This window comes from Schistocerca gregaria, chromosome 6 (genome assembly GCF_023897955.1).
Source record: "Schistocerca gregaria isolate iqSchGreg1 chromosome 6, iqSchGreg1.2, whole genome shotgun sequence".
In the NCBI taxonomy this organism is placed as follows: Eukaryota; Metazoa; Arthropoda; class Insecta; order Orthoptera; family Acrididae; genus Schistocerca; species Schistocerca gregaria.
This window is the reverse complement of record NC_064925.1, coordinates 326,334,559-326,359,042: the sequence shown is the minus strand read 5'-3', so window position 1 is coordinate 326,359,042 and position 24,484 is coordinate 326,334,559. Positions and strand designations below refer to the sequence as shown.

General features: G+C 39.9%; 1 protein-coding gene across 1 annotated transcript in view; it reads right to left on the bottom strand.

Annotated features, from left to right (window-relative positions):
* Positions 1-24,484, bottom strand: part of LOC126278392 (mediator of RNA polymerase II transcription subunit 17) — a 107,531-nt gene that overhangs the window by 35,794 nt on the left and 47,253 nt on the right. Inside the window, exon 9 of the mRNA XM_049978491.1 lies at positions 19,450-19,598. Coding sequence (XP_049834448.1) covers positions 19,450-19,598 — 149 coding nt within the window. The remainder of the gene's footprint in view (positions 1-19,449; positions 19,599-24,484) is intronic.

Genomic DNA, 24,484 nt, shown 5'->3' with positions numbered 1-24,484 from the left:
CCAACTTTGTTTCGATTTGGAGGTGCGGCCTAAAACTTTTCTCTCCCCTTGAATTTTGAATCTCAAATTTCAGGTGCAGCTTAGATTCAGGGAATTTTTTTTTCCCTTGACTTCAAGTCTCATTTTTCACGTGCGGCTTAGATTCGAGTAAATACGGTAGATTTCAGCTAGAAACTAGCCATTCTCAATGTACTATCATTTTTTTACAAAGCAAGTAATGCCTGTGGGTCGGGCTTCATCCAGTTCGAATGAACTGTGGATGTAGCCCGACCCACAGCCATTACATTCATTGATCAAAAATGGTAGTACATTGAGAATGGCTAGTTTCTAGCTGAAATCTAGATCTGGCAATAAAAAATTTAAAAAGGACGACTGGTAACTGAAATCTATTATTTACAAGTTATACAGATACATCATTTTATGCTGCATCAACTGTATGCCACAGTTCATCGATCATAATGGCTGTTGAGTGGTGGCATGTCAGTCTCTTGCTATCCATGACCAAATGTGATCGATGGGCAACAGGTCTGGAGAACAGGCTAACAAGGACAACAGCTGAACACCCTTTGTATCAAGGTAGGTCAAGACAACAGGCAACATGAAGTCTTGCTCTACCTTGTTGAATGAAAATTCCATGGAAATCTTGAACATACAGGACATTCATCAGCCTTAACACACCAGAAACGTAATGACTGCTGTCCAAATTAAATGGGCAAAACACAATAACACAGACAAACCAGTAGAAAATAAATAGTATACAACAAACATATGTAAAGGTCCAGTAACAATTGTAATGCAAAGTTTTTCCCTTAGATATGCATTAAAACACAAGGGGAATGTCCACAACGACAGTTCAGGAGTACATTTACTACATTGTCAAAATTGTCAGAGTATGTACATTGAGCAAACCAAAATACTATTTAAAGTAAGTTGCAATTTAAATTAAAATCATAAAGCATAGCGTGAGCACTTCAAGACAAACAAGCATACTTAAGACAAGATTCAAGATAGCATGAAAACTATCCACACAGCACATAAGGGCCCTATGCTAAACATCTTGAAAGAATTTTCATAGGAAAGAAAAACCCACAAAATTAATTAAATGAACAAAACAGGTTTAATTTACATGGATTCTTCTAGTTATTCAACAAAGTAAAATGGCTCTGAGCACTATGGGACTTAACATCTATGGTCATCAGTCCCCTAGAACTTAGAACTACTTAAACCTAACTAACCTAAGGACATCACACAACACCCAGCCATCACGAGGCAGAGAAAATCCCTGACCCCGCCGGGAATCGAACCCGGGTACCCGGGCGTGGGAAGCGAGAACACTACCGACGACCACGAGATGCGGGCTACAACAAAGTACTATAGATAAGCAGTCAAGTCACAATCTCAACTACATTCTATTTTATCCTTACAGAAATATTCTCAAAGGTGAACTTTATAAATGTGTACTTTTAACAATACATTTGTAAGGATATTTTCAAAGATGTACAGATACTACAGCACAATGAATTTTGTCTAATGCAAGAGTGACATGTCTATATACATGTGCATAATAGCAGTGAATCAAATGTAAATTTCTGTTTCCTGTAGCAGTTTAAATGTATTTTGTAACCAATGGCAGTTATTTACCACAGTCTGATAATAACATACTAATTAAATTATGTTACTTTTTCCAAAATGTGTGTGTGTGTGTGTGTGTGTGTGTGTGTGTGGTGTGTGTGTGCGTGTGCGTGCGCTTTTCAGTTACTCTGAGCTAATTTATCATACTGGAAACTAATTACATTCTTTTAAAGTTCCATACTGCAACACTTTGTTTATCCCACAGTGGAAATTCCACAGGTTTTGATGATGCTCTTATTAATCTGAGTGAAATCAATCGATAAAAAATATTGAATGCAACAAGAAAAACTTAATTTCAACAGTTGCTGTTTCCCCTGTAGGCAATGCCTCCTCTCGCTAAAAGTGATCATGTTGTCTACTCAATGCCACCCCATACTATCCTGTCAGATACTAGGCTTGTATGGCGATAACGAAAACAATCTGGCAACCATCATTTTCCTTGGAGGTTCCGCATATGGACACATCCATTATTATGCAAAACTGGGACTTGTCTGAAAAGATGATGTGGTGCCATTTCATGTCCAGTGCTGTTGCTGGGCATACCACTGACGGTGTTCCAGACATCATCACATTGTTTATGTGGATACTAGTCTTGCTGTGAAGAAGCTCACTGTCTAACTCAAGGTACGAGGTGAATAAGAAAAGTAATGAGGCTTAATGAAACTGACAACACTGCAAGTGTTGTAAGAAAATGAAATGCCTACAGCTGTTCATATGATATTAGATATTGTGTAGCTGCCAGTTTTGGCATTTCAATGTGCCCTCTTCAGGCCATAGTAGATGTTGAAGGGGTTAACACGATCCATACATACTCGCATCAGTGACCAACATACCTTGTTCACACAGACTATCTGTAAACTTCGGTGTCAGCACTCCAACCATCAACTGCAGCCTGCGTAAATCAGTTGTTGGCCAATGATGTGGTATATATGGATCATTTTAACCCCTTCAGCATCAACTATGCCTGAAGATGACACACTGAAGTGACAAAACTGGTATCTACACAATAAAAAAGATCATAAGTATGGATGTAGGCATTTCACTTTATTACAATAGTGAATAGCCTTGCCGCCCAAGACCTCCAGCCAAAAGGATGGACATACAAAAGCACTACAAGTGAGCTGACAATGCTGTGTTGTTCTACTTGTGTAGACTAATGTTCATCCCTTCCAGATGCTCAGGCCAGGTTTCAGCTCCGTACAGCCATCATGTGATTTCTGTGAGTGCCATCAGTGTAGTTGTGTTGTTGTTGGGTGTTACAAAAATGGAAGAACGGTATTTAAAGCAACGTTATGCCATCAAGTTTTGTGTCAAACTTTGAGAACCTGCAAATGTGACCTCTGAGAAGTTGAACAGCCATATGGTGAATATTCCTTGTCGGGAGCTGAAGTTTTTCACCGACACAAATAATTTTTGAAAGGCCGAGAACATGTTGAAGATGAACCTCGCTTCAACTTCACAAACTGACAAATATGTCAAACATGTGCATGCTTTAGTGAGATCAGACCGACATTTAACAATGAAGATAATTTTGACCAAAGTTTTGCACATGCGAAAGGTCTATGCCAAAATGGAGCCAAAAAATTTTACAACTATGCAGAAAGATAATTGCAAAAATCATTTTAATTGAAGCTTTGTTTCACAAATTTTATTATTGTTACTACACAACCTAGGTTTCGGGCTGTAAGCCCATTTTCAAGCACATTACTAATTCCAAAGACAATAATGCAAAGATAAACATGGTAATAAGGCAAAAAGGCAAAAATAGTAATTTCAACTTCTTAATGTATCTATCCCTCAGTAATGTAAAATTAGTTCAATGACCACTTTTGGCAAATTACATATGGAATTACACAATTCAGCAGTTACACTAACATGACTTAACTTACCTAGGAATAAATTTAAGCATTGGCCAAGAACTTTTTATCTACTGTTGGATTGAAGCTCAAAGTTTTATTTCTATACCAGAGTTTTGATGTCATCTAAAGGAAGTGAATAACTGAATTGGGTTTGCTCGTTTAATAATATATGTGGGTATGTACACATCTGGTTTTTTTTTTTTAATTTCTAAAATTTTTAACTAGCTGAGTTTAGCCCCCTTTTACAGTATGTGTAAGACTTATGCATGTATTATGTATTCATAGTTATTACTAAGGCAATGTTCCGCAACTGTTGAATCAGGCTTCTTCAATCTCCAGCTTCTATGATGGTCTTCAAGCCTTGAACTCCCCATCTGTCCAATGTAGCAAGACTGACACTTGCGGCATATGATTTTATAAACCCCACTTTTTGTGATGGCATGTTGTTTGTCTTTTGCACTGAACAAGCAACTCCCATTGTCTGAGAGACATAGAAAGTCACTGAGAAAACCTTTGCATTCAAAATGTTACTTATCATGTTTGACATTTTCCTAATAAATGGTAATCTGCACCATTTCTTTTCCACTTTATCTGCATTTTTCATTGGGGACAGTAGGAGCCTGGCTTGCTTCTTCATCTTTGGAATCAGTAATGCATTTCAAAATGGGCTTTTAACCCAAAACCTAGGTTGTGCAGTTATAACAATAAAATTTGTGGAACAAGATAAAAAACAGTGTTTGTTTAGTTAACTGCAAAAATGTGTGCATTGATCTTCTTCAGAGGACTACCAATGATTACAAATGATTCAGTGATCAAAAAAATCCTGGATTTTTTAGTATGACCTTGAGACAAAGCAGCAAAGTGAGAAGTAGCAAGTTGAGACATCTTCTCGTCCAGAAAAAGCTCAAATGAGCCAATCAAAGATTAAAGCAATGCTGATTTGCTTCTTTGACAGTAGGGATATCATGCATAAGGAATTTGTTCCTCCAGGATAAACTGTCAACCAACTGTTTTCCAAAGTGTCCTCAAAAGGAAGGCAAAAATTGAAGACTCTGAAGGTTCTGTGACTTTCTAGACTTGCACCATAAGCCTGAAAACTGTAGGGTCCCCAAAAATGGCTTAGGGGTACATTACACATCAAAGCTGTTATTTAAGTAGCTGGCTGTGTGTAGGGTGTACACAAAAGGACTTGTCTCTTCTCTCTTTTCTTTGTCTTTGTTTTTAGCGGCTCCCTATCCTGTCCAGGTAATGGTACTTGTACAAGATCCCACAGTTTTAATGTAGATCCAAAAGCTTGCCCCCACAGATGAAACTATTAAAAATCCTGGTGATCAATTGACAAAGCATTCCTCAAAGTACCAGACTCTGAAGCATTCTTAAAGAGTTGTGGAGTACTTACAATATCAGGTATACAAAGTTGGTTAAAATCAGAAATAGAGGAAAACCTCAGCACACTAGTATGTACACACCCCAATCATAGTGTCATCTTAGGTCTATATCTTGCGAACCAATACTAAATGCTTTCTCTGAAATACTGTTTATAACAGAGATTTCAGAACCCACTGATGGCTGAAATACATTAGATCTAACGGCAACAAACAGACATGACTTCTTGAAAGATGTCCATTCTGAAACTAGTATCAGTAACCAAGAGGCAGTTGTAGCAACAATGATAGTTAAAGTACAGAGAACGACTAAAGCAAGGAGGAAGATTTATGTTTTCAGTAAACTAGGGGCAATAGTCAAATAAAACTTTGACCTTGTAAGTCTCAATCATCTATGATGTACAAGGTACGACAAAAAACAATGACAATTTTTGACTTTCTTAAAGAATTTTTATTTATTCATCAACATCAATTCTGTCCCCTTCAAAGCAATCATCCTCAGATATAATACACTTATGCCAGTGGTTTTTCCACTCTTGGAAGCACATCTGTAACTCATTTTCCATGTTCAGCCCCTCCAGGAGTTCTGTTTTTATCTCATCAATGGTGGCAAAATGACTTCCTTTCATGGTTCTCTTCAGCCTTGGTAATAGCAAGAAGCCACAGAGGGCCCTGTCCAGTGAACCCGGTGCCACAGTCAAATATAACAGCTTTGAGGTGTGAGCAGGAGCATTGTAGTGATGCAATTTCCACAAGTGGTTTTGCCACAATTCCAGACATTTTCTTGAAATTGCAACACGCAAATGATGCATAACCTCAATGTAATATTCCTTATCGGCTGTGCAATCATACAGCAGGAGCTCAAGTGCATTATCCTATTGTAATCAAAGAAAACAGTGAGAAGAACCTTCATACGTGTTCGAACTTGGCAAATATTTGTTTGGTCTTGGTTCTACAGGCAGTTTTCAATGGGACAATTAGGCCTTGGTTTTGCTGTCATACGGTTTTGTCATCTGTAAACCTTCTTCACGAGTTTTGGATCACTGTTGACTCCATTCAGCAATTCCTGAACAATGTCTATGCAATATCGTTTTTGGTCAGAACTCAACAATTTTGGAACAAACTTCGCTGCTACATATTTCATGCCAAAACATTCGAAAAAATTGGTTGGCACATTCCAAAGGGTATGCTAACATCAGAGCAACTTTTCTGATGGTGATTCAGCAATTTTCCACAATTGTTTTCTTTACTTCTTCCACATTGTCATCTGTAATTGATTTGCTAGGACATATAGAATGGTCATCATCTTCAACATCTTCTTGACTATCTCTGAAATGTTTATATCACTCAAACTCTTTTCTTATTCATAGCAGATTTGGCAAAAGTCATAGTCAACATTTCAATTGCAGTGCTGCACTTTATTTCATTTTTCAAGTACAATTTAATGCAAATTCTTTGATCCATTTTTTTTTTTTTTTTTTTTTGTGTTTTCAAAAGTAAAAATTCACCAGCACTCAAAAACACATATAACCTTTCAAACTATCAAATATAAACTACATACTAGAAACAATTGAAAATGCAAACATTCTTCATGATAAAGACCACAAAATTAAACAATTCACATTACTTTCTTTTATCACACCTCATATGTATATACGAGGGTTGGAACTTTAATAGTAGCAACTATTTATTTACAGCTCGTACAAAATAGATACATGTTTCAAAGCTTTACTGACCTTCAAAGTAGTCACCAGCATTGTGTATAACCCATTGCAGGCAATGTGGAAGTCGTATAATACTCTTAGCAGTGCCAGCTGTGTTGACAGTTCAAGTGGCGCAGTCTATTGTTCGACAAATTGTAGCAATTCTGAAGTGAATGCTGTGAATTGTTTCCTTCAGGTTAGAAACTGAGCTGAACTCATGAGGGCTTAAGTCAGGGGAGTGCAGCACTTACCAGCCCTATCAGTCAAACAAATCAGTAACAGCTTGCACTGTATGTGCTTGAGCACTGTCCTGCAAAATGATGCTAAGATCCTGCAGAAAGTGTCATCACTTCTGTTTCTAAGCTGGTCGTAGGTTGTGTTCCAAAAATGAACAGCATAGAGACAGAAAAGATGACACTTTCTGCAGGGCCTGACCATTCTGCTAATTCTTGGGAATAAGTTCATATTGTTAACAACAAATGACATTAAATATAGGTTGAGATGCCAGTGCCAGAATTGAGAAAGTTTATGTTGAGATGCCAATGCCAGAATTTCTAGACTGCTTAACATAGGTTGACAAGAGGTTCATGAATTCACAGCTTATATTGGTTGAACTGCCTGTTTCTGAGCCAAAAAATACCGTTTGCAAATGGGAACAGTTACCCCAGAATACAAAAACAAATGTCACAAGCAAATGAAAATAGTCACGGTAAACTAATTTTCATTCTGAAACATCCCTTATTTCAGACACTGTTCTAATGGTAAACATAGCAGCATTAAGTTTCAAACAAGATCCTGAACACAGACTTTCTAAGACTGCTAACTATCTAGGAATCTGAATTGTTCAGATTCTACAACACAGGCCAGTAGTGGAAAAACTTTTTTTGCTGAAAATACCTTATTCTTATGTTTTTTAGGGTAGAAAATCCAAATATGACACTTAAAAAACTGTATCACCCACCATTTCTTCACATTTTACAATTAAATTAAGCAATTTTTTTAAAGAATTTAACGCCTTTTATGTAGTTACAGTAATTTAAAAAGGAGGTGTAATGAATGTAGATGATGTTGGTAGCACCGCCGAAAACCATTTGCTGGCAGAAAAAGGTCAATTCTATTTGCGTGTTAACAGGTGTTGTTTTGTTTACTGTCAACCTAACCTCACTTTCCCCTTTCCTGTACATGTGCTCAGTACAATGTCTAATTGTAATAGTAAAAACTCTGTTGACTGTTATTGTTATATTTGTGGTGAATTTATGATTAGAAACATTACAGACTTTGTGAAAAAGGTTCACCTATCATACTTTGGATCTAAACTTGGTGATCAAGTTAAATCTTGGATACCGCATAAGGTATGTTATGTGTGTGTTGAAGATATGAGAAAATGGTCCAAAAAGGAGAAAAAAGCCTTTAGATTTGCTGTTCCTATGACATGGAGGGAGCCAAGAAATCTTTCCTGTGATTGCTACTTTTGCAGTGTTGATATTACTGGTCATAATTCGAAAAACAAGAAGGTAGTAAGCTACCCTGACCTTCCATCTGCAATCCGACCAGTAGGGCATGGAGTAGATTTGCCAGTTCCTGAACAAGCAGATGACTTAAATTCTATACCAACAGAAGTATTTTCTGATGTTCAATCTGATTTACATGAACCGGATGATGATGATTTCCATTGTAGTACAAAAAGTCTAGAGCCCAAACTGTTTACTCAGATCGAGCTTAACGATTTGGTTAGGGATCTGGGCTTAACGAAAGAAAAAGCTGAATTGCTTGGCTCTAGATTAAAAGAAAAGAACTTAATTGGCATTTGGAACCAGCAATCATACGTACAGAAAAAGAGCAACAAGAAGGTGATTTAGTGTACTGCTACCGGTTTGATGAATGAGTTTGAATACAAAAATGAAGACTGGAGGCTGTTTATTGATTCAACCAAAACTAGTTTAAAGGTTGTTTTATTACACTAAGGTAACATGCCTGTTGGACATTCTGTACATACAAAAGAATGCTATGAAAAACTAGAAATAGTGCTGAATAAAATAGGCTATTCTGCTCATGGTTGGATGATATGTGGCGATCTAAGAGTAACACGCATGGTCCTTGGTCAGCAAGGTGGCTTTACCAAATTTCCATGTTTGTTGCATGAATGGGACAGTAGGGCTAGGGATCAACATTAATGCAGAAAGACTCGGCCTGTGAGGGAGTTTGTAAAACATGGTTAACAACAACGTTCTATGCAAAAACATTGTAGATCCAAAAAACGTACTCCTACCACCTCTACATATAAAACTAGGCTTAATGAAACAGATTGTAAAGGTTTTGCCTAAAGATGGGCCATGTCTTAAGTATCTCTGTCAAAAGTTTCCATACCTTTCAGAAGCTAAACTAAAAGAAGGTATCTTTGTCGGATCTGACATTAGAAAATTGATGTTTGATGTTAACTTTGAATCCACAATAACCTTAAATGAGAAAGAAGCATTGATATCATTCAAGAAAGTTGTTACAAAGTTCTTAGGACATGAAAAAGACCCAGAATATGTTTCTATTATAACTACAATGTTAAAGAAGTTTAAAACTTTAGGATATTTAATGAGCCTAAAAGTTCACTTTTTGAACAGTCACCTGGATTACTTCCCGGACAATATGGGAGATGTTAGTGAGGAGCAAGGAGAGCGTTTTCACCAGGACATTAAAGTGATGGAAAAACCAAGGCCGCTGGAAACCAACATGATGGGGGTCTACTATTGGTCACTTCACCAAGAAGTTCAGTGAGTGACTCATCATAGAAAAAGCTACACAAGAAGCTTCAATGAAAAAAGAGAAAGAAAAAAACCAATTCCAGCTGACAAGTGAAACCTCTATCGTTGTTGTTGTTGTTGTTGTTGTTGTTGTCTTCAGCCTTGAGACTGGTTTGATGCAGCTCTCCATGCTGCTCTATCCTGTGCAAGCTTCTTCATCTCCCAGTACCTACTGCAACCTACACCTTCTGAATCTGTTTAGTGTATTCATCTCGTGGTCTTCCTCTACAATTTTTACTCTTCACACTTCCCTCCAATACTAAATTGGTGATCCCTTGATGCCTCAGAACATGTCCTACCAACTGATCCCTTCTTCTAGTCAAGTTGTGCCACATACTTCTCTTCTCCCCAATCCTATTCAATACCTCCTCTGACAGGTATCATGGTAAGACAGAGATTGAAAATCCAGGTTTTAAATTGTAAGACATTTCCAAGGGAAGATGTGGACTCTGACCACAATCTACTGGTTATGAACTGTAGATTACAACTGAAAAAACTGCAAAAAGGTGGGAATTTAAGGAGATGCGACCTGGATAAACTGACTAAACCAGAGGTTGTACAGAGTTTCAGGGAGAGCATAAGGGAACAATTGACAGGAATGGGGGGAAAGAAATACAGTAGAAGAAGAATGGGTAGTTTTGAGGGATGGAGAAGTGAAGGCAGCAGAGGATAATGTAGGTAAAAAGACGAGGGCTACTAGAAATCCTTGGGTAACAGAAGAAATATTGAACTTAATTGACAAAAGGAGAAAATACAAAAATGCAGTAAATGAAGTAGGCAAAAAGGAATACAAATGTCTCAAAAATGAGATCAACAGGAAGTGCAAAATGGCTAAGCAGGGATGGCTAGAGGACAAATGTAAGGATGTAGAGGCTTATCTCACTCAGGGTAAGATAGATACTGCCTACAGGAAAATTAAAGAGACCTTTGGAGATAAGAGAACCACTTGCATGAATATGAAGAGCTCAGATGGAAACCCAGTTCTAAGCAAAGAAGGGAAAGCAGAAAGGTGAAAGGAGTATATAGAGGGTCTATACAAGGGCTACATACTTGAGGACAATATTATGGAAATGGATGAGAATGTAAATGAAGATGAAATGGGAGATAGGATACTGCGCGAAGAGTTTGACAGAGCACTGAAAGACCTGAGTCGAAACAAGGCCCCGGGAGTCGACAACATTCCATTATAACTACTGATGGCCTTGGGAGAGCCAGTCCTGACAAAACTCTACCATCTGGTGAGCAAGATGTACGAGACAGGTGAAATACCCTCAGACTTCAAGAAGAATATAATAATTCCAATCCCAAAGAAAGCAGGTGTTGACAGATGCAAAAGTTATCGAACTATAAGTTTAATAAGTCACGGCTGCAACATACAAACGCGAATTCTTTACAGACGAATGGAAAAACTAATAGAAACCAACCTTGGGGAAGATCAGTTCGGATTCCGTAGATATATTGAAACACGTGAGGCAATACTGACCCTACGACTTATCTTAGAAGCTAGATTAAGGAAAGGCAAACATATGCTTCTAGCATTTGTAGACTTAGAGAAAGCTTTTGACAATGTTGACTGGAATACTCTCTTTCAAATTCTGAAGGTGGCAGGGATAAAATACAGGAAGCGAAAGGCTATTTACAATTTGTACAGAAAGCTGATGGCAGTTATGAGAGTCGAGGGGCATGAAAGGGAAGCAGTGGTTGGGGAGGGAGTGAGACAGGGTTGTAGCCTCTCCCCGATGTTGTTCAATCTGTGTATTGAGCAAGCAGTGAAGGAAACAAAAGAAAAATTCAGAGTAGGTATTAAAATCCATGGAGAAGAAATAAAAACTTTGAGGTTCGCCGATGACATTGTAATTCTGTCAGAGACAGCAACGGACCTGGAAGAGCAGTTGAACAGAATGGATAGTGTCTTGAAGGGAGGATATAAGATGAACATCAACAAAAGCAAAACAAGGATAATGGAACTATTCCTACTATATCTAATTTTAACCTATCCATTTCCCTTTTTAAATTTTCTAACCTACCTGCTCGATAAAGGGATCTGACATACCACGCTCTGATGCGTAGAACGCCAATTTTCTTTCTCCTGATAATGATATCCTCTTGAGTAGTCCCCGCCCGGAGATCCGAATGGGGGACTATTATACCTCCGGAATATTTTACCCAAGAGGACACGATCATCATTTAACCATACAGTAAAGCTGCATGCCCTCGGGAAAAATTACGGCTGTAGTTTCCCCTTGCTATCAGCCATTTACAGTATCAGCACAGAAAGGCCGTTTTGGTTAATGTTACAAGGCCAGATCAGTCAATCATCCAGATTGTTGCCCCTGCACCTACTGAAAAGGCTGCTGCCCCTCATCAGGAACCACACGTTTGTCTGGCCTCTCAACAGATACCCCTCCATTGTGGTTGCATATACGGTATGGCTATGTGTATCGCTGAGGCATGCAAGCCTCCCCACCAACGGCAAGGTCCATGGTTCTTGGAGGGGGCGGGGGGGACACCCTCTATTAACACATATAATTGTTTTAAGTAGCTTACTGTAAATACAAACTGTGCTTATGTTGTAACAAAGCATTTCATTAATTTCCTCGTTTACCATATAGCATAGGATTTTTATACTATACAATAAAAAGCATATTGTTTGAAAACTATGGGTGATACAGTAAAACTAAGGCTAGATTTGGATTCAGTTTATAAAAATCTATAAAGATCAGCTATCAAAGTGGAAAAAAAAGCTTTTCAAAAAAAATTTCATTGGGCTGTGTAATCGTAATCAAATGGTCATTTTGTGTAATCAAAATGTCAGTTTTAGTTGAGAATTGTATGTTGGAAACTGTAAAAACTGAGCCTTATTGCGACTTAGCATCAGTTTTTTTTTTTTTTTTTTTTTTTTTTTTTTCCCCCCCCCCCAAGCTATGAAGTTTGCCTTGGAAACTGTACTACTGGATACATTGCCTATTTTGCCCCTCATTTCACTACCAAGATAGTGTCAGCTACTTCACTTCTGCACTTATATCTTGTGATCAACACAATCAAATGCTTTCGGTAAAGCAAAGAAGACACCTAGTGCCCACAACTTGTAGTTTAATCTGGTCAGTGCCTCACAGGAAAGAAGATGTAGTGTTTTCTATTGTTAAATCACTTCTAAAACCAAATTGTACATTTGGCAGCAAGCAATGTGAACCGAAAACATTAATTACATATCCTTTCCAATTACTTTAGCATAGAAATACGTCTAAAATGGTCTATGTTAATCCTTTTTCCTTTTTTATAAAGCAGCTTCATTACTGAGTACTTTAATTGTTCTGGAAGCTGATCACTCCTGTACGAAAAATTACAAATATATCTACGTACTGGGCTAACATATGCAGCACAATATTTTGGAAAATCTAGGATGGAATAATGATTATAATAAGAAAAGGACAGATTGCAACTCACCATATAGCGGAGATGCTAAGTCGCAGACAGACACAACAAAAACTATGCTAAAGAAGTAAGTTTTCAGGCAAAAGGTCTTCTTCTAAACCCCCCCCCACACACACACACAAGAACAACTCTCACACACATGACCACTGTCTCCTGCGAGCAACTGCACATGATAAAAGAAGCGCTCTGGGTGGTAGCGCTAAGCAAGAGGCTGGAGCATGGTGGAGGGGGGGGGGGGGGGGGGGGGGGCGAGTGACAGGTAGAATAGAAAGCTGTGTAGTACTGGAGCGGGAGTGAGGAAGGGGAAAAGTGGGTGAAAGACAGTCCTAACAAAGACTAAGGCCTGTGAGGTTGGAGGGGGGGGCTAAGAGAACATAGGATATGTCACAGGGAGAGAGCACATCAGAAAAAAAGCTGGTGTTGGCAGGAAGGAGCCAGATGGCGCAGGTTATGAAGCAGTCACTGAAGTGAAGAATGTTGTGTTGGGCTCAGCAGCTGAATGGTCTAGCTGTCTCCTGGCCACAGTTTCTCAGTGGCCATTCATGTGGACAGACAGCTTGTTCGTTGTCATGCCCACAAGGAATGCAGCACGAGATGGTGGGAGGATGTGTGGGACATGTCTTGCATCTACTTCTATTACAGGGATATGAATCTTGAGCAACAGGTTGGCACCACGGATGGAGGAGGGATGGACGAGAATATTGCATAGGTTTGGTGGGCAACCAGGTTCAAGAAACAGGTGAGAGGTTCGGGATTCTGTGTGGTCAGGAAGGATTCCTCTAAATGGCCCATGAATATGGTGGCATAGGATGGTGCCATGCGAGTGCCTATTGCCATACCATGCATTTGTGTATAGGTGATGCCTTCAAAGGCAAAGTAATTGTAGCTGAGGAAGTAGTTAGTCATGGTGGCCAGAAAGGAGGTTGTAGGTTTGGAATCCTTTTGGGTGTTGGGAATGGTAGTGTTCAATAGGGGCAAGTCCATCGGCATTAGGGATGATAGTGTAAATGGAGATGGCATCAATAGTAATGAGCAGTGCCCCTTGTGGTATAGGGATGGGAACTGTGGAGAGACATTGGAGAAGTGTGAGGAGTGGGAGGGGTAAGGAGATAGATAGACTCACTCTGGGTTGAGGTTCCTGGATAGGCCTAAGGATTTATGTAGAGGCTGGAGATCCCATTAGTTTTCTGGAATGGGGTCACCTGCAAGCTGTCTGACTGCATGAATGGACACCAACTGTGGTCAAGAGACAGCTAAATCACCTGTCTGCAAAGCATGCTGCCCAACGCTATCTTCTTCACTTCAATGACTGCTTCACAGTCTGCGCCACTGAAGTACACAAGTGGGAACTCTCCCTGCAATATAACCTATTTTTCCATTTCACCCTTGGCCTCAACCTTAGTTAGTCACTATCCTTCATCCACCTATCCCTTTCTCTGCTCCCACTCCAGCACTATGCACCACAGTCCTCCCTCTATTCCACCAATGCACCCACAGTCTTTTTACTTCTCTAACCCCATCCCCATCTTCCCCATCAAAACCTAACTTCTCTACTGCACCTAGCTGCCCTACCCTGTCTCCATGTCTACACCATGTCCCTGTATGCTCCCACAAGTAGCACCTCTAACCTGCTATCCCTCCCCCTTCCCACACCAGTCTCCTGCTTGCCCCCACCATCCAGATCACTTCTCCAACCACGTGCAATTGCTTGTAGCTTAGTGTTGGTGGCCAGTGACTTTCATACACAGTGCCACTGTCTCATAAATCTAGCATCCTGAGACAGTGGTCATGTACATGTGTGTTGGGCTTTTGTGAATGTGTGGGTGTTTTCTACTGCAGAAGAAGGACTTTGTCCTAAAGATTTAATATTTTGGAAGCCTTTTTCATTGCACTTGCCTCCAACTCAATACCTCTTCTTCATGGAGAGCAGCAGTCTATCCTTTCCATATTCTTGTCATTCCATCCTGGACTGTCTATGGTTTGATGGTGGTAACTAGGTAAATACAATACTTCTTGACTTTCAAACAGCATCTGAGTCAGTACCACACTAGCTCTTGTAAAAAAGAAAAAATCATATAGGGCATTAAACAAAATTTGTAATGGGGTAGAAGTGTTATTGCTTTCCTGATTCAGAAGTGTTGCCTCAGTTTAGTTCTCACTACACTGTAAATGTTCCGGCATTAACAACAAGTGCCGACACGAAGAACAAGAACATAGCCACAGAGAAAACTGTGAGACGATGTCAGCCAACAGTACACTAACTAGGGCTGCACCACAACAGGAGTGGTCTCTATCCGAAGAGAATATAGGCGTCGTTCCTGCCAGCCTCAAATTGGTTCAAATGGCTCTGAGCACTACAGGCCTTAACTTCTGAGTTCATCAGTCCCCTTGAACTTAGAACTACTTAAACCTAACTAACCTAAGGACATCACACACATCCACACCCAAGGCAGGATTCGAACCTGTGACCGTAGCGGTCGCGCGGTTCCGGACTGTAGCGCCTAGAACTGCTCGGCCAGCCTCAGCCTGACACTAGTGCACCCAGACTAGAAGAGAGCATTAGAAGAGCCGTGACTTGTGATTCATATGAACTTGTGTGATTGTTTGCAAGGACATTGTATATAGCAAAAGACACTGATTGCTTGCATGTTACCAATTGCTTGTGACAAGACATTGTAAATCAAAGTTAAGTATTGTCAATTCAATTACTGTGATAAACTACATTAATATGATATGCTTGTATGTTGTCAAGTTATCAGAGAAAACAGCTTCCTAGGCACCCTATAAGAGACAAGCAGACAGGATTCCACAGTAAAGATTACTAATAATATAGTTTGATGTGAGTGGAACTGAGAAGCAGTTGAACCGCTGAAACTGAACAACAAGGACCTATAGAATCCTTGTCAGATTTGTACAGAACTTACAGCTTGGTTAGTCTCTCTTTAACTACATTACACTGAGGTGAAAAAAGTCATGGGATAATGATATGCACTTACACAGATGGTGGTAATATAGGATACACAATGTATAAAGTGGGGGCCATTCGTACACAGGTGACTCATGTGAAATGGTTTCAAAAGTGACTATGGCTTCACACTATGAATGCAGAATAATAGTCGGAGCTAGACACATGGGACACCCCATTTTGGAAATATTTAGGGAATTCAGTATTCCAAGATCTACAGCATCCTGACAGCAGTGGCGTTTGCATAGAGTTGCCAGTGGTAACAGACAAGCAACACTGTGTGAAATAATCAAACATTAATGTAGAGCATATGACAAACATATCCGTTAGGACACTGCACTGAGATTTGGCATTACTGGGCTATGACAGCAGACAACCAATACAAGTGCCTTAGCTAACAGCATGACATTGCCTGCAGTGCCTCTCCTGGGTTCGCCATCATATCGGTTGGAACCTAGATGACTACAAAACCAATGCCTGGTCAGATGAGTCCAGATTTCAGCTGGTAAGAGCTGAATATAGGATTCAAATGTAGTGCAGACAACACGAAGCCAGGACCCAAGTTGTCAACGAATCACTGTGTAAGCTGATGGTGGCTCCATAATGGTTTCATCTGTATTTACATGGAATGGACTGGGTCCTCTGGTCCAACTGAACTGATCATTGACTGGAAATAGTTACGTTCAGCTACTTGGAGGCCATTTTCTGCCATTCATGGACTTCATGTTCCCAAACAACAATGGAGTTTTTATGGATGACATCACTCCATGTCACCAGGCCACAATTGTTCATGATTAGTTTGAGGAACATTCTGGACAATTCAAGCAAATTATTTTGCCGCCTGTATCAGCCAACATGAATCCCATAAAAAATTTATGGGATATAATCAAGATGTCAGTTTGTACACAAACTCCTACACTGGTAACACTTTCGCAATTATGGACAGCTATAGAGACAGCATGGCTAAATATTTCGGCAGGGGATTTCCAACGACTTGTTGAGTCCATGCCACAGAGATTCTGCACTACAATGCGGAAAAGGAGATCCAACATGATATTAGGAGGTATCTCTTGACTTTTGTTATCTCAGTTTATATACTGCTGATCACTCAGAGGGGGGGGATGGGGGGGGGGGGTGACCTGTGGCTTAATAGTTCGACGGAAGCACAGGGCACACCATCAACAAGAATGATAACAGAAGTGATCAACTAAACCACTATCCAATACCACTGACATCCATTTGTTATAGGCTCTCAGGCCACATTCTGAGCTCAAACATAAATGAGGTTTCTCAAACAGAATGCTCCACAAAAACCAGCATGCATTCTGAAAACAGTCAGTCATATGAAACCCATCTCTTGATTTCCTCACAACATCTTAAGAGCCATGATGCACGATAATCAGGTAGGTGCAGCATTTTTTACTTACAAAAAGTGTTTGAGTCTGCACCACATTACAGCCACATGTCAAGTGGGACAATAAATTATTTTTTTTGGTTGGATCAAGGATTGCTTGGTATGGTGCACACAGCATGTTATCTTGATGGAGAGTCACAAACAGTTGAATAGGTAACTGCAAGTGTACCCCAGGGAAGTGCTTAGGACCCTTACTATCTATATTATATACTAACAACCTCAGAGATAACATTAACAGTAACCTCAAACTCTGTGCTGATGATGCAGAACCTATAAAGAAGCACTATCTGAGAAAATCTGCTGTTGATAAGGTTTCAAAGTGGTAAAAAGACTGGTAACTTGCTTTAGATGCCTGGAAATGTAAAATTGCAACTCATAAATAGAAAAAAATATTATCCTTTGACTACAATATCAATGAGTTACAATTAGAATCAGTCAACTCAAACCAATGCCTGGTGGTGAAAAATTTTGTGTCCACATGAAATGAAAATATCACATAATCCCAGTAGTAAGTAAAGCAGTTGGAAGATTTTGGTTCCTTGACAGGGTAATGGGAAAATGCAGTCGCTTAGAAAAGACTTATGTGACCCATCTTAGAATATTGCTCAAGTGTGTGAGATCCATACTAAATAGGACAGGGGATACTGAATACATACAATAACAGACAGCACAAACAGTCAGAGGTTGGTTTGAGCCACAGAAGAGCATCACAGAAAACATGATAAACTTGAACTAGCAAATGCTTGAAAGTAGATGTCAACTATCCCATGAAAGTCTACTTCGAAAGATTCAAGAAGCAACATTAAGTGAGGACTCTAGGGGTATACTATAGCCCAGGACGTATCACAAACACAGGTTCTCTAAACGCAGGTTCAGTCTACAGTACTTAAAGTATATGCACAAAATGCTTCTTTCCTCAAGCACAATCACAGATACACAGGATTAAAAGCACGTGCAAAAAATTAGTGAATAGAACATACATATGTATGCCTATTCTTCTGTCTCACATTTCCACACTGTACAAGCAGTCTGCTATGCAACTTCTCCTTTGCAAGGGAATTTGTGCTGCATGTATTGTGATGAAAAGGTGACAGAAAAAGAAAGGAGACTTGGTGAAAAAGTATCTAACAGAGTACAAGAAATACAGAGTGACAGCAATATTTTGTTCACACATTTCAAGACATCACAGCGAGCTTTTAGATTTTACACTTGGGAAACTGCAGTGATAAGGTTGTCTATAACATTTCATTAGACAGCATCTAGCAACCTATATGCCTATCTGAGCTATTTATTTTGTATTTCAAAATAAAGTGTCTCTGTGATTATTCCTGAAACTCAGATATATGTAATGAGCAGAGTTTCAGTCATTACTGTATATGAAGGTTAATTAGCTGTCAATATGTCATTTGTATTTTATTGCCTAAAAACGTTGTTCACACCACGTTAATAATAAAAGATTATATACAGGGTATCTCAAAACTTTCGGGTCAAATTGAAACTATTGATAGTGGGTCCACCAACTATACTGAGATAGAGAACCAATGGTCAGAAATGTACATTTATTGTGTTGTACACATACACAGCGTACACTGCATAACAACAATGTAGCTCATAGTAATTGTTCAAAGTGGCAACCACCAGTCTCAATGCATGCACGTCAATGGTGTGCTAAATTCTGTCGCACTGATAAAGATCCCTGGCGCACGTTGTACCAGGCAACAGGCAGCTTGGATCCTAGTAAGCAGGTCTTCACCTGCTCCTTCAGGGTGTACACCAATATCTTGAAGTAACCCCACGGAAAAAGTCCAGAGGCGTCAGATCCAGTGATCGCACTGACCAAGGGACAAAACCTCCTCTTTCAAACCAACAATAAGGATGTGCATTGTTCTGATGCTCATCAACGTTAATATCAAACTGGACTGCTGCACCGTCATGTTGAAATCACATCCTACAGCAGACAACAAGAGGTACAAACTATAAGAACTGTGGCAGCACAACACCAGGTAATGCGGACTGGTCAAATGGGGAGGCTGCAAATAATGTCCTATTACTTGGCTTGGACAATGCCCATTTCTACACTGACAGAGAATCATTGCTGGTAGCCACCAATATGACTGTTGTGGCTATTGAAAATACCATGACAGGTGAATGATGGCTCATCCATGAACAACATAAACTGGTCAGTGGTGTACACTGTTTATCACCTGCTATCTGTTCGAGTGTACAGCAGACAGAGAACAAGCTTATAAATACAACAGTACCTGTCTCCAATTGGGGAGGCGAGAATGCAGCTACTAGCATTTCCTAGAGGCTCCACGGCACCAAGTCCGAGGTGTGAGCTATTAGATAAGAATTGCCAGCCCATGCGCTTCGCCAGGCTCTGCACTGCAGCTATCTGATGCTGATAAATCTGTAAAACAGATCAGCATGTATTTTTTATTTTTTCTGTAGGACAAATGTAAAACCACTATGCAGTCAATGATTGTGCCACTTATGCGAATAATAATCAAATACAACTTGCCACATTATTATTATTATTATTAAAATAACATCAAACAACTCAAGATAGTGCAAATGCTCACATAAAAAGAGATTTAACTTAAGCCACAAATAGTCTGACTTTCGCATTCCATTCTGACCTGATATCCTCATTTCTTACAAGTGTACTGAAAGCATACTACGACTTTTAGGAAAGCAGAAGCAAATTACACAATGGTATGAACTTAAAAGTTTAAATAATGCATAACATTTAAGTACAGCTGTACAAACTTGAGTGTAAAAGTAACAAATAGTAAATACACAAGAAAAATCAAGGGGTTTTAGATACAATCATAGTAACGGTCATTGTTGTGCTCCTGGCCATATATACGATTATTTGCACATTTGTTGCACCAGTTCACCCACTCCAGATTCAGCATCATGGTCATACCATCTTGCTTTGTGAGAAACTTTCACGTTTCATTATATTTACAATGAATTTTACTTACAAGGTGTGTTACTTAAAGAGACTTTTATATCCCCAGAATATTTTGTCTTTTAGTGCCACTCATTAATGGACTTGTTTTCTTCTATCATTGTGAATTAACATTTTTTTTCATAATTTCAGTTAAGGGGAAAAATTTACATTTTTTTCATAATTTCAGCTACAAAAAAAATTACGTTTCTTTCATAATTTCACTTACGAGAAAAATGACAAAATCTACAGCTAAATGATGAATTAATGGAAAATTTACAAAGAAAAGAAGAGATTAAACATTAGGCAAATTCATAATATATAGTGAAGGGACAACTAACTGGTTTTAACAACTGATTGGCCAGTCAACTATTTTCTTTTTGTTCAGTCAGGCCGAATGAAACAATTGAATGAAAACTAGTCTCTCCAGTCACATCAGCTACATCAATATTTTTCACTCACTTTCTGCATTTGACTGATTTCACTTAATGTGAGACAACCAACTGACAAAAGTCTCCAACAGTTTTTCATTCAGTGTTTGGGTTTGACTGATTTCATTTAGATATGTTTTCACTCTTTTTTTCCATCCAGGGCAACGTCCTTGGGGCTGGGCTCATTGTGCTATTGCTGTCAGTCTCCTGCTGCCACCAAGAGAAAAGCTGGGATGTGGAGGAGGCCCAGCCACCAGCACAGTGCTAGAACCCACCCCCACACTAGCAGGCCACATTCTCGTCCCAGCTGCACTGCTGGCAGCAGCAGAAGGCTGACACAGAAAGCACACACAGTCAAATGGTAATCATCCCACTTTTTCAGTAAAACAGAACGCAAACAGTCACTAAAATCTGCCAATGTTCCCTACTTCTTCACACACACTCATTTTTTATACTGCCAACAGCACATCAGTTTCATTAGTTATGTGTTAACTGTATCTGGAACAACTTAATCTACAGCAAAATATTAACCAGTTTTAACTCTGACCAACCCCTCCCATCCCACCCCATCCCATCCCTGATGGTAGGGCTACCCTCCATGGAGAGGGGTGGAGGCATTTGTGTACCCTGGTTGTATACCACTGCTATAGTTCAACAAATTTCTCTGCATCATAGCCTGCACAACAATGGCTCGACTGATTAAAAGCATGCTAAGTGGTCAGAAGTTCCAGGTAATCACTGGAAGAAACATAAGTAAGGAGAGGAAGCTGAACAACGGATTGCCTCAAGGATCAGTTCTCTCAGCATTACTGTTCAACCTATATCTATCTGATGTACCTGACACTTCATCCAGAAAATACTGCTATGCCGATGATCTGCCTCTAGCCGTAAAACACCAGGAAATGAAGCTAACAGAAGAGATTCTAACCAATGATCTGTCTGCATTTGATAATTACTTCAAAATCTGGAGACTCCAACCCAGTGTAAGTAAAACAGAAGTGTATTGCTTCCATTTAAATAATCGGTTGGTGAACGTAAAACTGGAAGTAAGTTTCAGAGGCAGAATTCTTTGTCATAATTGGAACCCAAAATATCTTGGTGTCATCCTGGACTGTACACCATGCTTCAAACAACACCTTCGTAACTTAGCTCAAAAGTTGAGGACTCAAAACAACATCCTCCATAAGTTATGCGGAACTACCTAGGGATTGTCAGCAACCACCCTGTGATCTCAGTTCTGGGCTTGGTGTACTCAAGTGCTGAGTATTGTGCACCTGTTTGAATGAACAGTCATCATACAAGGCTTGTTGACACCCAGCCAAATACGACAATGCACATAATATCTGGTGCAATCAGATCTACTCCAGTTTATTCGCTTCCACTTTTAACCAGTATAATGCGTCCTGATCTATGCAGATGTAATGCCCTTATGAGAGAATTCCACAAGATCTCCAGGAATTCTAACCCACCCGTGCACAGCAACCTGCCACTTTTGAATTGTAAGAGACTGAATTCATGCCCTCCAACTCTGTGCAATGCTGCTGACACAGTTGCTAAGAATTTCAAACCTCTTGAAGAATGGAAAGGTCAGTGGGAAGCAGTGCCTGATGGTCGCCTGCATAACACCTTCTCAGGTGCTAAACTTCCAAGTGGATTCGACCTACCACGCAAGACCTGGACTACTCTCATCAGAATCCGTACCGGCCATGGCCGATGCAGGGATGCTCTCTTTAAGTGAAGAAGCTGCCTAATCCAGCCTGTGACTGCGGGGCTCCATACCAGACTGTTCACCACATTGTCAGTGAATGCAGATTCGAGCCTATCATGGTGCTGAAGAGGACTTCCTGCTAGCAACTCCAGATGCTGTGTGCTGGATTGAAGGACTAGATATTCAGTTGTAAAGACAACTGAAGGACTAGACATTCAGTTGTAAAGAGAAACTTAAGTTTCTTGTGTGTCAATATGTTCATATGTATATGTAATGTAATTTTATGATATGTCTGTATTCGCCATACACACACACAAAAAAAAGTTCAACTAATGAAAATACTAAAGACTGGTTTCACTCAGAAAAATCAATGGATAGGTCACTCAACTGAAACACTACAGAGGGATTTCACATGAAAGAAAAAATACATGTTTCAACCAAAAACTACAGACTGGTTTCTGTTGAAAAGAACAAACGATTAATTCAGTCAATAAAGTGGACCATTTCAATTGTTTTTATTCAGTTGCTACCACAGACTCATTTCACTTGAAAAAAATGAATGAATAATAATCTAATCTGTGTTATCACATACTGATACACTACCGGCATGATTAAATTGGCAATGGAATTGCATGTGACATCAGATGTCAACAGTGGTTGTGTGGAATCTGGTGGACCCAATGGTGTGCATCCGCTGAGCTATGTCTCCAGCAGCTCTGGACTACGAATGTCCTCTGCCACCACAATATATGAAGGCCAGCGGCAGCCACTTGCACTCTTGCACTTACAGCCTCTTTGTTATGTGGTGGTGGTGGTGGTTAGTGTTTAACGTCCCATTGACAACGAGGTCATTAGAGACGGAGCGCAAGCTCGGGTTAGGGAAGGATTGGGAAGGAAATCGGCCGTGCCCTTTCAAAGGAACCATCTCGGCATTTGCCTGAAGCGATTTAGGGAAATCACGGAAAACCTAAATCAGGATGGCCGGAGACGGGATTGAACCGTCGTCCTCCCGAATGCGAGACCAGTGTGCTAACCACTGCGCCACCTCGCTCGGTCTTTGTTATGTGATGCTACACAGACCTTTACAGTGATTTCCTCTTGTGACAGTGCTAATATTTTTTATCTAGACTCTTTTGATTTGTTTGGGCTAAGGATCAGGACAATTTACTTTCTGTGGCTTCCTTTGATCCTTGGGATAGTGTTGCTAAGTTATGTGCAGAATTTGAGGATTTGTTTTCTGATGGTTTAGGCAAACCCAATAATTTTGTTACCCATGTCACAATGAAGAACACTGCACAGCCACATTTTGCTAGAGCTTGTCCTGTTCTTTATGCTCTTCAAGACCAGGTGTCTCAGGAACTTACTGCTTTCCAAAACAATGGGGACATAGGCCCCATTGCTGTCTGTCAGTGGGCATTCCCTTTTGTTATTCTAAAGAAGCCATCTGGCAGACTCCAGTTGAGCACCAATTTTAAGAAAACTGTCAATTCTCAAACAGTTATTGACAGTTATCCCTTCCCATGGCCCAAAGGATTGAGGGATAAATTGGGTGCCAGTCATTACTTTTCCAAAATTGATTTGCACGCCGCTTACTTGCAAATACTTCTGTATCAGCAGTAGCAAGATGTCTTTGTCATTAACATTCATCTGGGTCTTTTGAAATTTTTGAGACTGCCATTTGGTAGTGCTTCCACACCCGCCATCTTTCAGGACTTTCAGGCGCCATTGAGAGCATAAGTTCCTTTTTGCTTGAATTGTTTCGATGACACTGTCATCTCAAATTGCACTATTGATGAACACATTAGCAATTTTCGCACTCTATTTGAAGCGCGCGTGTGTGTGTGTGTGTGTGTGTGTGTGTGTGTGTGTGTGTGTGTGTGTGTGTGTGTGGTCTCCCCCCCCCCCCCCCCCAACTGAACTTGAGTACTTAGGACATATCATTAACTGCCAGGGAGTTCACTCATTGCAATCACATTTGCATCCTATCCATGACCTCCCACATCCATACAATGTGCAGGAATTGCAGCCAGTGTTAGGAAAACTCATGCATTACAGCTAATTTATTCTTAATGTTGCTCAAGTTGTGGCTCCCAGTCATTGTCCGCAGAGGAAGAATGTTCCTTTTGGTCGCAAGAGAGTCAGTCTACTTTCCAGAAGTTCAAAGATACTTAGCTTTGTGATTGATGCCTTGTTCATTTTGATCC